The sequence below is a fragment of the Halichoerus grypus genome, chromosome 13 (assembly GCF_964656455.1).
Source record: "Halichoerus grypus chromosome 13, mHalGry1.hap1.1, whole genome shotgun sequence".
NCBI lineage: Eukaryota > Metazoa > Chordata > Mammalia > Carnivora > Phocidae > Halichoerus > Halichoerus grypus.
This window is the reverse complement of record NC_135724.1, coordinates 39,423,769-39,437,288: the sequence shown is the minus strand read 5'-3', so window position 1 is coordinate 39,437,288 and position 13,520 is coordinate 39,423,769. Positions and strand designations below refer to the sequence as shown.

At 41.1% G+C, this 13,520-nt stretch overlaps 1 protein-coding gene across 3 annotated transcripts in view; it reads right to left on the bottom strand.

Moving 5' to 3' along the window:
- GAREM1 (GRB2 associated regulator of MAPK1 subtype 1) overlaps positions 1 to 13,520 on the bottom strand; it is a 196,263-nt gene that overhangs the window by 34,912 nt on the left and 147,831 nt on the right. For all 3 annotated transcript variants that reach the window (XM_078060464.1, XM_078060462.1, XM_078060463.1), the window contains one exon: positions 7,499 to 7,629. In XM_078060464.1, coding sequence (XP_077916590.1) covers positions 7,499 to 7,629 — 131 coding nt within the window. The remainder of the gene's footprint in view (positions 1 to 7,498; positions 7,630 to 13,520) is intronic.

Genomic DNA, 13,520 nt, shown 5'->3' with positions numbered 1-13,520 from the left:
AAACATCTACACGTAGAACATTCATAAAAGCTGCCAAGTCCTGTGTGTGAGACCATAGCTGTTTCCAAAGTACAAAAGACAGAAGGATTTGGCTGGGTAATAATTATAGGACACATTTATTTAGATTTTTAAATAAGAAAATGAATTAACTGTGCAAGCTACTGTGTCATTGGAAAGGATATTCTGATCACAATCATGAGCCTTATCGCAAATCCACAAATAGCATTCAGGGGGGCACAAAGATGACCGGATTGAATCGGGAAACCTAGCTTTGCTCCTAAGTAGTTTTGTGGCTTTGTGTGAATCAATGAAGTCAGCTAACATCTGTTTCTTAGTTTTCCTACTTGTCAAAAGGAGGAGTAGGACTCAGTGGTGTCTAAGGGCCTTTCCAGATCTAAAATGTGATGATTATAAAAACTCTTGTCTGTAAACTTCCTTAGTCGTGCTGGATTATTTATAATATTTTATTTTACTCTTGGTCATGTGTCTCGTATGGAGAAGCTCAGCTATCATTTAAGTTCTCTGAATCTTACAGGATTTTCTTTTTCCTATTAAAAAAAGACAACACTGCAATCCTTCTCCCATTAGGATAGCTTTGCCACTAGACGCTGCCGCCCTGCCAGAAACAGGTGCCAAACCCAGTAATCACGAGCTGACATGCAGGTGACAGGAATGTCGGCTCAGCTCTTGCCCCAGACCACATGGTAATGGTTCTTAAGAGGTCTGTGTAGGCAGAAGTGGTGACTATGCTCCAGGTCTGCCTGAAATCTCACTATTCCCCAGTGAGGCATTTCCCCCAGTTGAGACAATGCAAACTTGTTATTTTGCCTGTGGGGAAAATCTATGCTGGAACAGCTGAAACCTTGGACCTCACTAGCTGGAATGAAAATAGCAACATTATAGCATCCAGATTAGGGTATCTGGACTCCCTCTGACTTGAGAGCACTAATTTTAACGTAGAAAGCTTTTGGGTGAGAGCCATGAAGTCAGAACACCTCTTACGCACTTACCGAGGATGGCAAGTTACCCAGTGCCAAACTGAAGGCCATCTTTTCTTCCCTCTGCTTACGTCTCAGTAAAGACGGAAGTGAAATTAAGACGTAATTTGTTAGTCATTATTTTGATGGCAGAAAGTAGATGTGTGGGAAAATTTCTCATCATTATTGGGCTTAGTCCAAAGGCTGGGAGACATTTGAAATAATTCACTGGGTACCAGTATAATAAGTTTCCAAAAAAGTATTTGAGGTGAAGGGGTATTTTGAAACAACAACAACAGTTACTATGTACTGAGTTTTTAATATCAAGTACAGGGTACAAAGTACTAAATAAAGAGTAAGTGAAATAATCTGTGGTGGGAATTTTTTTTTTTTTTCTAATGTGAAACTTAATTTAGTATGATTTTATGTTCTGAATCAGGGGTTGGCAAACTTTTTCTTACAGGGCCAGACAGTAATAATTTTAGGCTTGTGTGCCATATGATCTCTGCTGCAACTACTCAATTCTACTATTGTAATGTGGGAGCAGCCACAGACACTGAACACCTGTATGCACGGGGTGGCTGTGTCCCAATAAAACTTTATTTGCAAAACAGGTGCCTTACCCAAGGCTATAGTTTGCCAACTCCTATACTAGACACTTGCAGAGCACTTTAGTGCATTACTTCATTTAATTCACATGAAAAGTCTCTGAGGAGGATAGAATCATCCCCGTTTTTCAGGTGATGACACCTAGACTGAAGGGGTCATGTGACCTTTCTGTGGTCACAGTCCAATGCCTGAACTTGGTGTGTGAACTTAGCTCCGAATCCAGAGCCTGAGCTACACTACACAGTCCAATATGCTCTTTAGATCACGGGAGCTTGTTTTAGGAAAGGTGCGTGTCTGAAAATTATTCATGCGGCGATTTTTCTTATTAAAAGGTAGAGGAATGAGTCTTTAGTTGGGGTACCCAACTGACATAGGACATCTGCTGACTCTGGAAGTAAACACGACGATAGAGATGGCTGATGAAAAATTAAAACAAACAATTAAGAAAGAAAATCCCCATTACAGTTAAAAACAAATACGTAGGGGCGCTTGGGTGGCTCAGTTGGTTGGGTGTCCCACTTTTGATTTCGGCTCAGGTCGTGATCTCAGGGTCGTGGGATCAAGCCCCATGTCGGGCTCCCGCTTGAGATTCTCTCTCTTTCTCCCTCTACCCTTCCCCTAACCCTGCTCCTGTGCTCTCTCTCTCAAAAAAATAAATAAATCTTTTAAAAAAATGCAGTAAAGCAGGTAAACAAAAACAGAACTCTCACCATGGGAACTAGATGGATAAAGGAGACAATGAAAGAGGCTAGTGACTGCTGTTTTGTTTTGTTTTGGTTTTTTTTGCTGTTTTGAAATATCGAATGCTTAGGAGGGATTGGAGGGATTGGAGCCAATGAACACAAATGATGAGCAAGAGGCTACTGGTCCACATATTCTTTCATTTCCTTGATCATCTCATCTTCTATTTTCTGTTCCTACCACCTTAGTTGCCCACTCAAATGGACATACTTAGATTTGTTTTTGTCTATTTTTTTTAAGTTTATTTATTTAAGTAATCTCCACACACAACATGGGGCTCAAACTCACAACCCCGAGATCAAGAGTCGCGCGTTCCCCGAACTGAGCCAGCCAGGCGCCCTGGACGTACTTAGATTTGAAAAAATAGCTACTCCTGCCATTTCCTGTATTATTCAGCTACTCCTGCCATTTCCTATATTATTCCGTAAAGTCCAATTTCAAGCATTTTATACTCTACCAATTTTGCACATCACTTTCTTAACCACTTCAGAAGTTCCTTAACCCCGTTAGGATCTCTAGTTTTCACTGGGGTTACACTCCTTGTATTCATACTTCTTTAATCAGTGAGGAGTCTATGGCTCATCACTACCTGTCACTCTAGGGCACACTTCATCCACACCTTTGCTAATTTCTGTTATACTCATCCAGTAGAGCCCCAACTCTGATTAAACCTAATGCTCTGTTTATTCTGTATCTGCATCCAGGAAGCCAAAGAAAAAAAGTTGGTGCTGAGTAATCTCACTTGAAATGCATATACCTTGACAAAACTCTGGGACCATCCTACTGTACTTCCCTGGTAAACTTACTTTCTGGGTCTCTGAGCTGATTATTATTTTTTTTTAAATATTTATTTATTTGACAGAGAGAGACAGCGAGAGAGGGAACACAAGCTGGGGGGAACGCGAGAGGGAGAAGCAGGCTTCCCGCGGAGCAGGGAGCCCGATGCGGGGCTCGATCCCAGGACCCTGGGATCATGACCTGAGCCGAAGGCAGACGCTTAACGACTGAGCCACCCAGGCGCCCCTCTGAGCTGATTATTATTTTCTTCCTGTCAAGGCTAACAAGACTTCCATTCTGCTGAATTTAACGGTTGGTTCCCAGTCCTCCTCTAATTCATTCAGTAAGTAGCGCTTGACACTGTTGTCCATTCCTCTTTGAAACACTTTTTAAAGCCATTTGGCTTCTTCGAACATCTATCCACATGCTCCACCATCTTTCTATCTCATTGTTACTCCCTACAATCTCTCTTGGACCCCAATGCTGGGGCGTTCCAGGGCTCATTCCTTGGTCTCTTCTCTTCTTTATCTAGTGTCTAGGTCAGGGTTTCTCAGCTTTGGCACTACTGACATTTTGGGCCAGATTATTCTTTGATGTGGGGCTCTCCTGTGCACTCTAGGATTTTTAGCAGCATCCTTGTCCTCTATCCACTAGAAGCCAGTAGCACTCACCCTTCCCCAAGCTGTAGCAATCAAAATTGTATCCTGACATTATCAAGTGTCCCTGGGAGGGAAAAAAAATCACCCTGATTGAGAACCACAGATGTAGGTGTGAACTCAACTAGCTCTACAGCTTCAAATGCCATCTAGGAGCTGATGAGCCCCAAACATATAAGCCCATTCTTTGCCCCAAGCTCCAAACTTGTACACCCAATTGTCTCCTTGATCTCTTTATTTGGAGGTAGTATTTGTACTTGTATATTTATTGTCTGCCACTTCAATTGATGATAACCTCCAGGGTTTGCATATTCACTATTTATTCCCATTGGCTAGACATACAGGAGGTGCTTTAAAATATATTTGCTGGTTAAAGAATTAAACATTTAACATATATTAATTCACTTAATGCAAGTTAATCAATGATGGGGCAATCAGGCAGATAATTTCAAAAACATCAAGGCATCTTCAAGACGTTTAACTTCAAGATAAAAGGAATGGCTTATTTTTAATTTTTTTAAAAGTAATCTCTTCACCCAACGTGTGGTTCGAACTCATGACCCCAGGATCAAGAGTCGCACACTCCACCAACTGAGCCAGCCAGGTGCCCCAGGAATGGCTTAATTTTAAATAAATTTGTGAACAGTACTAATCCTATCCATTAAATTTTAGATAAAATTCTGCTACAGTCTTGAAAGTAACAACCATTATAGAGTTCCCAATCTTTCAACACCTCTGTTCTACTCCACAGCGTTACTATGCTTCATTTCTATTTGTTATTATAAGTATATATGACTCTCTCTCTCTAATATATATGTATTTTTTTCTTTATTTCAATTAATAATTGTGCCTTTTGACTCCCAAGATGTCTGTTAGCTGCCAATTCTTAACTGCAAGTCATTTCTTCTGTTGTTTATCCTCTTGGTCTAATTTATGCTATATTTGAAATGGAGTAGAGGGTGAAGTTTTGCAAGGAGGTCTGAATTCTGTTATCACTTAAAAAATTGCTTTCTGGATAATATCTATATTTATATAATATTTAACACTATCTATTTAATACTATTTATAATAACTGTATTTGTGAGAATGTGGTACTGTTGTGTTTTTTTAAGTAAGCCCTATGACCAACATGGGCCTTGAACTGTCGCATGCTCTACCAACTGAGCCAGCCAGGCGCCCCTGTTGTACTATTTTTTATTTTTTTTCTTCCTCTCCAGGCAAAGTAGTAACCAAGCATACCACTTAGCTCTCCCATTAAGCACTGCACACATGCACATTATGATCAATTCTTACAGACCATGACTTCCAACATTGTGTTTTGGGGGTGGAGGGTGGTCCAGGTAGTACCCAGACATCTTTTCCATAAACCTCCTTGGTTTATTTATTTACTTGGGTATTTATTCACTAGGCACACAGACACTTGTGTTTTTCTTTGTGCAAATTTCCTGAGGTTCCTTGATCAATTCTTCTTTGAATATAATTGAACGATGTCTTAATGATTAATGCCGGATGGATGTGATCGCATCTTAAAACTTTGTAAGTAATAGACGAGAGGTATTAAATATTTATGTATGCATAGCACAGGAACTCAACCCAAGTCCAGTCAGCTCTATGGATGCTGTAAACTTATAATCCATACACTTACCTATTTGTCTGTGCCTTTGAAATGTTTTTTGGCTTTTTTAGAAAAATTGTGCTAATATATACATAACATAAAATTTATCATCTTAACCATTCTTAAGTGTACAGGTCAGCAGTGTTAAATACATTCACATTCCTGTGCTGAATTTTTAAATGGCATCTCTATTATGTATGTTTGAGTAAACTAAGTCAATCCTGGTATTCTGTAAAAAAAACAAAAACAAAACCATCAAACTGTATTGATTTCAGTATTATTCTTTCAATCATTGCTGATTTCATACAAATTCACACACACACAAAACAGGTGTTAGAGGCATTTAAAAAAATCTTTTACAAGTACTACATGCCACAAAAGACTGTTAAATTTTAATACTTGACAAAATCTTAAAAAAATCATAAATTTTTATGCTTGATTTCTCATGATTTATCAGCAAATACAAGGTTTTTAGAAAACAGCTTAAAAAGTATGAGCTTTCTTTGTAGACAATTTTTTTTTTTTCCATTTAGGAAATTTTAAATAGAAGCTTTAAGGAAAGATTTAAATCCTATCAAGACAAGAATCAAATAGGATTTGATGAACTTCTGACCAAAGAATCTTGGTATGTTTAAAAATGAACATGTTTAATATCTAAAACTAATGATGTAATGTATGGGGATTAACATAACAATAAAAATTAAAAAAAATGAACATGTTTTCACAAATCTTCAAGGTAAGTTCAAGTTGTCTTGAGGACTCATAGACTAAGTTACTGAAGGGCTTAAAAGTTATAAATATTTTTGAATACCAGCATAATTTAGCTAGTAAAGAATTTAACAGGACACAAAATTTACCCATTTTACTAATAAAACCAAAGAAAGCTGTATTTAGTTTTTTTTAATTTTTAATTTTTTGACAGAGAGAGCGAGAGAGCACAAGCAGGGGCAACAGTAGAGGGAGAGGGAGAAGCAGGCTTCCCGCCGAGCAGGGAGCCCGATGCGGGGCTCGATCCCAGGACCCTGGGACCATGACCTGAGCCGAAGGCAGACGCTTAACCATCTGAGCCTCCCACGCGCCCCGATAGCAGCTGTATTTTAGAACTGGAAGGATGACTTGGCTTAGCCGATAAAATGGGCAGGACCACTGCTCCAGTAAAGAGGCTGTCTTGGGCATTTTCCCCCTTTCCTGAGGAGTGTGGGTGGAGTGACTCATCCATAAAGACACTGTTACATTCTTGGACTAAGATACCCCACAGTCTGTTTTTCATATAGAGTGAATTGCTAACAAACAGGCATCTTGCCCCCCAAATATTGAAATGTTTAGAGAATGTGACTTAGTTGGACTTCCTGCTGAAATGAGGTTAATGCTTTCAATGTGAACACTTTCGAGAATGTCGTAGCATAACTGTGGGTGTTGCTGAAGAAAACACAGTGGATTCACAGGCAAAGAGGTTGCGCCTCAGTGACATTGCTTCCCTGATTAACAGCAGATCTAGTCAAAGGAGCTCGCTCACTATGTAGCCGGGGACAGAACTGTCCCTGTAAGAACGCAAAACGAACACAGAACACAGCACAGTAAACACTATTCAGCTTTTCTCTGATGAACCAAGATCGATAAATACCTACTGGGCAACATTCTACACATCAATTTTCCCTGTGTGTACCGACAGAGATAGTCTGCAGAGAATGGAATGGATATAAGCCGGTGTCAGGGCGTACTCTGAAAGTTTCTCTCTTTTTCTTTAAGTATGCGGTATTAGTTGTGTCATAAGCCTTTTGCTTTTGCTCCCACAAGCGGAGCATCCAGCCCCACAGAGGAGCTGGCCAAACAACTGTTACATATTAGAGAATAAAGTCCAAATTAAAAAAAAAAACAAAACCCTTTTGATCTGCCTTGACAGTTGTTCTAACAAGAGATAGTGTTAACATCGTAACCTGTTGGAGAGTCAGATCAGCTACAGCTGATACGGTTCTTAAAAAGACCAGTTTTGGCCACTGACACGAACCCACTAGGAGGACGGAACTCTCCTACGAGGCACAGAGGGGAACGTACTGTGTACACAATGACCTGAAAGTTAAATTATTTCAGTGAGGATAAATATTTGGTTCTTCTAGAGCTACCTTCACGTTGAATGTTATTTCCTCCATGACGTACACGCGCTCAGGAAATGCTTTGGCCACCTCCTCCACACTGTTGAAATATTGCACTGGCTCCTTTATATCTCGGTCTTGTTCCAGCAGCTTGAATTGCCCTAAAATACACGATAAACGGAAGAGATGTGAGACGTTTATGCTGGCCGGCTGTCACCGTGGCGACAGCATCCCCCTTTCCTTACGCCCACTCTTCTTTGTCAAAGGCTTCTGATCATTATCATTGGGGGAAAAAGTTACCACGGCAGAAGGTTTCCTTCAACTAGAATACATGTTGAAAAATCAGCTCACAGATGAAAACAAACACACGTTATTTTTTCTTTTTCATTTTTTGTTCACATCGAGAGTTTGTTACCCGATGACCAAAATCAAACCGAATGGACGCTTATCCGTAATTTGGTCTCAAAGTGAAAATTTACTCTGTTACAAATGATTGCTCATTTTGTGTTTCACAGGAATAACCTTGTCACTGAGTTGTAATTAACACCCACACACGTGATATTCTAAAACGAACGCCGAGCGACCCGGGGGAGCTAATTTTTTAAAAAATTAGTGTTTAAAAGTCTTGCAGGTAGGGCAAAATAATACAGTGGACCTTGGGCTCTCATAGAATTGATATCTTTGGTTTCAACAGTATGTGGGCGATGCCGAGGGCTCCTGAGCCGCGGTAATTTGTGGTGTTGCTGCCGCACAAGTGTGAGGCATGAGCAGAGCGGCACTGGGCCAGGGGGTGAGCCTCCATCCAACCAGTGAGCCTGGCGACAAGCCAGGTGGCATCTGGACCCACATGTGGCTTCCTTCTTTCCTTTTTATTGCTCTGTATGAAGTTCATGAGAAGAATATACCATCATGGTATCCACAATTTGGGGGATTTGCAAAGAACTTTGAACGTATTCCTAAAAATTTCAAGGATCTATTGCTGTTTATATACTTTCAATATTGATGACACTTGTGCTCCATTCTGGTGTTGTTGTTTTCAGTTTAGGATAAAAGACCATATGTACTCAAGGCAAAGACATAGTGTTTCTTGGTAGTCATTTTTCTGAATGCTGTTTACAATCTAACACTTGAGAAACTTGAAAAGGAATTAAAAGCTATAATGAGGCAGATCTCTCAGCATGTGTCTGTGGGGCATCAGGAGGAAATAGGGGAACTTTCATTCATATTCTCAGGACTTTTTTTTAGCATCTATTAGGTGGAGGCGTTATCCTAGATGCTGGGGAGAAGTCAATAAATAGGCCAGATAAAAATCTCTATCCTCCTGAATCTTACATTGTAGCAGGAGACAATGATAAATACAGTAAATGACTAGGGTATATAATAGGTCAGGGGGTGAGAAATATTGTTAATACGGCCGGGCAAGGGGGACAGAGAGTGCAGGGAGATGTGTTCTCAGAATTCTAATCATAGGCAATAGTCTAGGCAAAGAGCTGTAGGTGGATGGGTAGCTGCCCACTTGGCATGCTACCAGTGTTGGCTGGAGCGGGGTAAGTAAAAGGTAAGAGGGAAGAGAAATAAAGTCTGAGAAATAACAGGTGGTCAGACTACGTACAGCTTTGAAGACTTGTAGCTCTTTATCTGAGAGCCACAGGGGGGTATGCGTGAAGAAGTGATCTAACCAATGTTATAGAAGGACCACTCTGGTTGTTGTTTTGAGAACACACTGTGAAGGTGCAAGGTGTAGGGGCAGAGAGCAGTGAGGAGGCTCCTGCAGTCAGCCAGGTGTGAGATGGCAGGGGTTTGGAAAAGGTGAGAAAGTGTTACGAATTCAGCCTGAGCAGCTGAAGGAAGCAGGTTTGGAGGGGTGCGGGTTGGATCAGTTCAGTCTGAGACGTCTACTAGGCATGCAATAAAGATATCCCAAAAGCTCTTAGATGAACATATACGTGTGGAGCTCAGGGAGAAGTTGGGCTGAGATAATAAATCTAGGAGTCATCGGCACACAGATGATCTTTAAAGCCACGGCACTTACTGATGAGGAGCGTGGGCTTCAGTGTAGACAGAGAAGAGGTCTAAGGTTTGAGTCCCAGGAGACTTAGAAGGACTGGCTGGAGGGGGGGGTGGTAGTGAGAGGCAAATCCAGAAGGGGTGCATTCTAGAAGCCAGTGATTCGAGCACTTCAAGGAGCTCTGAAATGAGAGCTGACAACTGTCGGGTTTAGCAACTTGTATTTAAGTGGGGACTTCGACAGGAGCAGTGGAACAGTTGGGGTCAAGCCTGACTGAGCTGGATTTAGGAGAGACTGAGAAGGGAGGAGTGGGAATAAGAGGAATGGACAGCAGGTGACATTTGGGGAGTTTGGCTATGAAGGGGAGAAGAGACACGGCGTGGTAGCTGAGGGAGCACATGGAATAGGATCGAGGGAGTGTTTCTGGTTTCCTTAATATGGTGGATGCTGATGGGAATGACCAACGGAGGGACAAGCCTAGGAGGATGGAATTATTGGAGCATGTCCCTGGGTAGGCAGAGGTGACAGGGGAGTGGAGGGGCTGGTCCTCAGCAGGAGCTCCCGTGTGACAGCTCAGTGGGAGCCCGTGGGAGCTCCCTCTTATTGCTTCAATATTTCCAGCAAAAGTTGGAAGAAAGGCATCCACTGAGAGTACGATTGAGAAATGAGCTGTGGGAGGGCTAAGGAAAGAGGAGAAGACCGTAAAAAGTCCACTGAGAGTGAATGACACATCATGACTCCTGGACAGCCCTAAGTTCCCACTTGAGTTTCACGGTCATGAATTAAAAGTGAAACCGAACAGTACAGTTCTGCATTTTTCTCCAGCCAAAGTGTGATGCATAGGGGCTGGCACAAAGTGGGCAGAGATCTGGATTCAGCCAGGATTGTAAAACTGCCAAGTGAGGATGAGACTTGAAGGAGGGCAGAGGAGCCAGGATGTATGCAAGGGAGCGAATATAATGTCTGTCCGGGGAGCCTGAGCTGGACCCAACAGCTTGGGAGGGAGGAATGAGGGTGAAAAGTAGTGGAATCAATGGATAGTGGGTCCTGATGGAGTCGAATTTCTGAAGCGAGGGAGCTCAAGAGCCAAGCAGAGGAGTGGTCAGTGAGGAAGGCATGCACTTTGAGATAATGGAAGCATGCAGTGGTTGGTGATGACGCAGTCTAGGGGGCAACCGTGGGAGGTAAAGGTTGAGGTGACGAGAAGCTAGAGAATCTAAGAGGCCAGGGGGTATTAGAAGGATCGCATATCTATGCATTGAAATCCCCAAGAATGAAGAGAGAAGGAATGCTGGAAAGAAAGGCAGTGAGCCAGGAGTGAAAATTATGGAGAAATGGGGGAGGGATCCTAGATCAGGAGCAACGATGGGGTAGCGGGCGAGAGTCTGAGGACACGAGATTAAAGCTGAGAGTTTCTAGGGAGGGGAGAAGTGGAGTGGTCAAGGGAGCATTGAAGAACCCAACTCTTCAACTTTGGGGCAACAAATGGAGCGGCCATCTGAGAGGGCTTCAGGGAAGTGGTGTTTTCAGGGCATACCCAGGTTAGGGTTTAACAAGATAAAAGTAATTTCAGAGAAGAGTTTAAGGACATAGGGATTTTGTTGGTGATGGACCCTGAAGGGAGTGTTTTCAGGAGTTAAGGGGAGGGCGATGAGGACAACGTAGAGAATGCAGCCAGATACGATGTAACAGGTCATATACGTTTAGAGATATGGAGGGGTATGAATAAAACATTCGCAAATATAGTCAAAATACGTTAGATTATACTCTTTTCACAAAAAAACAACAGAATTTTTAAAAATTTTAAGAAATTATAGCAGTATCAGTACTGCTTAAACAGATTCTGCCACAATAATAAATCAAGCTTTCATTGTCTTTATTCTACTTAGTCCTTGTACAAATTCTTAATAATTATGGAGTATCTCCAGTTTCATCTCCATTCCTCCCTATATTTTCCGACGTTCCCCCCACATGACTACACTTAGAAAGTTTGCATCACATTTCATAATTGGATTTAACTATTTTTCTGTTCTTACACAATGAATCTGAGTTAGGCTAGTAAGTGCAAACTCTGCCACTGACACGTGACTAATCCATCTGAGCTTTGTTTCCTCACCCGTCAAGTGGGGACACTTCAAAGGGCTGCAGCAAGGCTTGGATGAGAGGATTTTCAGTACTTAATACAACTAACCATTTAGCAACCCTCAGCTCCCTTTCCTGTTCTCAAGATGCACAGAGATTTTTCTCTTCTCTTTTTTGGCTTGCTTTTGTGGGATAAATTTTCTAGTGCAGGATTACTAAAGCAAAGGGCATCACACAATTCTTTTTGTCTAACATGCCTGGCTATCCTGCTTTCCAAAATACCTAGACTAATTTATATTTCCACCAGTAGCCAATTTATATTTCTTCCATGTGCATCTTAGTTGGACCACAATCTTGCCAGCAGTGAATGTTTTTTTTTTTTTCTTAAAGATTTATTTATTTTTTTGAGAGAGAGAGAGAGAGAGAGCGCGCACACGCACACACGAGTGAGTGCAGGGAGGGGCAGAGGGAGAGGGAGAGAGAAACTTTAGCAGTCTCCTCTCTGAGCTTGGAGCCCGAAGTGGGGCTTGATCTCATGACCCTGAGGTCATGACCTGAGCCGAAAGCAAGAGTCAGACACTTAACCAACTGCGCCACCCAGATGCCCCTGCAGTAAGTATTCTTTAAGTTAGATAATTCACTGGGTACTAAAAAAGCATCTCTTGCCTGTAATCTGCATTTCTTTGAAGATCGGCAAAGTTAAACAGTTGGATTTTTCTTGTGCAAATGGCTGTATATATATATATAAAATAAACATATCTGATGTCTAAATTTCTTTTAACTTCTAGAGACATACGTCTAAGAGTCTATTGGATATTTATACTTGTGAGTCTCATTAGCACCAAATTCAACATGTCTCAACCTCACATGCAATAGGTACTTAATAAATGTTCACTGAACAAAAGACAGAAAATGACTTTGGTCTGTCCCAGGACTAGCAAACAATGAAGCAACACATTAGTAACTGCAGGTTTTCAAAATTATAAATAAAAGGTGAACTGCAGGACTATACACAAGGTTTGCCTGTTTCTGAACATTAGCTGAATGTTTTCATTCATCAGAGAAAGAAAGCAATGGTATGTTATTGGTCTACTTAAAAATCATTATCTGAATCATGCACAGAACCTCAAATAATACTTTTTAGGGACCAATAAAACAGATTAGATTAGATAAGCAGTTGAAGTTATCTTCCAGGATGAAACAGACAATGTTTGAGCGTTGGAATTTGATACACAGGAACACAAAAGTAGTTTTCAGTAAGAATTCAAGTTTAGAGGTCCACTTGGTTAGAATGTCCAGAACCATCTGACAGAGACACCAATTTTTGCCCAACATTTCCAATTTCTGTAATAATCTGTTACAAGAATAAGAAAAGAAATGGTCGATCTGGAACCCGAACATAATTCAAACAATCATTAAACCAGGTATAGTTTATGAAAACCTACCAATGATATCATCTTCCTGTAAGTATGAAATACTTTGTTTTAAATTTTGTGATCAGTATTTTAGAAAAATTTTCCGAATAGGACGGGGGATCTGCATGTATGCCAAATAGTCATTAAGTGGTCTGCAGATGTTCAATCTCTGAGCTAAGAGATTACCCGAAAGCACATACACCTTTGCTAAATTCTATTCCGTCCCTTCAGAAACGCATTCATAGGACAACTGTGTGCTACTGCACCCTCACTTGTCTTAGAATTAGTGCTGCCTAACCGAAATACAGCATGAACCACATATGCGATCACGTATTTTCTAGTAGCCACGTAAAAAAAGTAAATAAGAGGTGAAATTAATTTTAATCATGTTTTACTTAAACCAATACATCTAAAATAAGAGAATCGTTGATGAGATATTTTACCTTCTTTTTTTGCATTAAGTCTTTATTGTTATTATTTCTTGCATTAAGTCCTGAAAATCCTGTGTATGTGTTCCCCTGCGGCACTCCTCCGTTCACACCAGCCT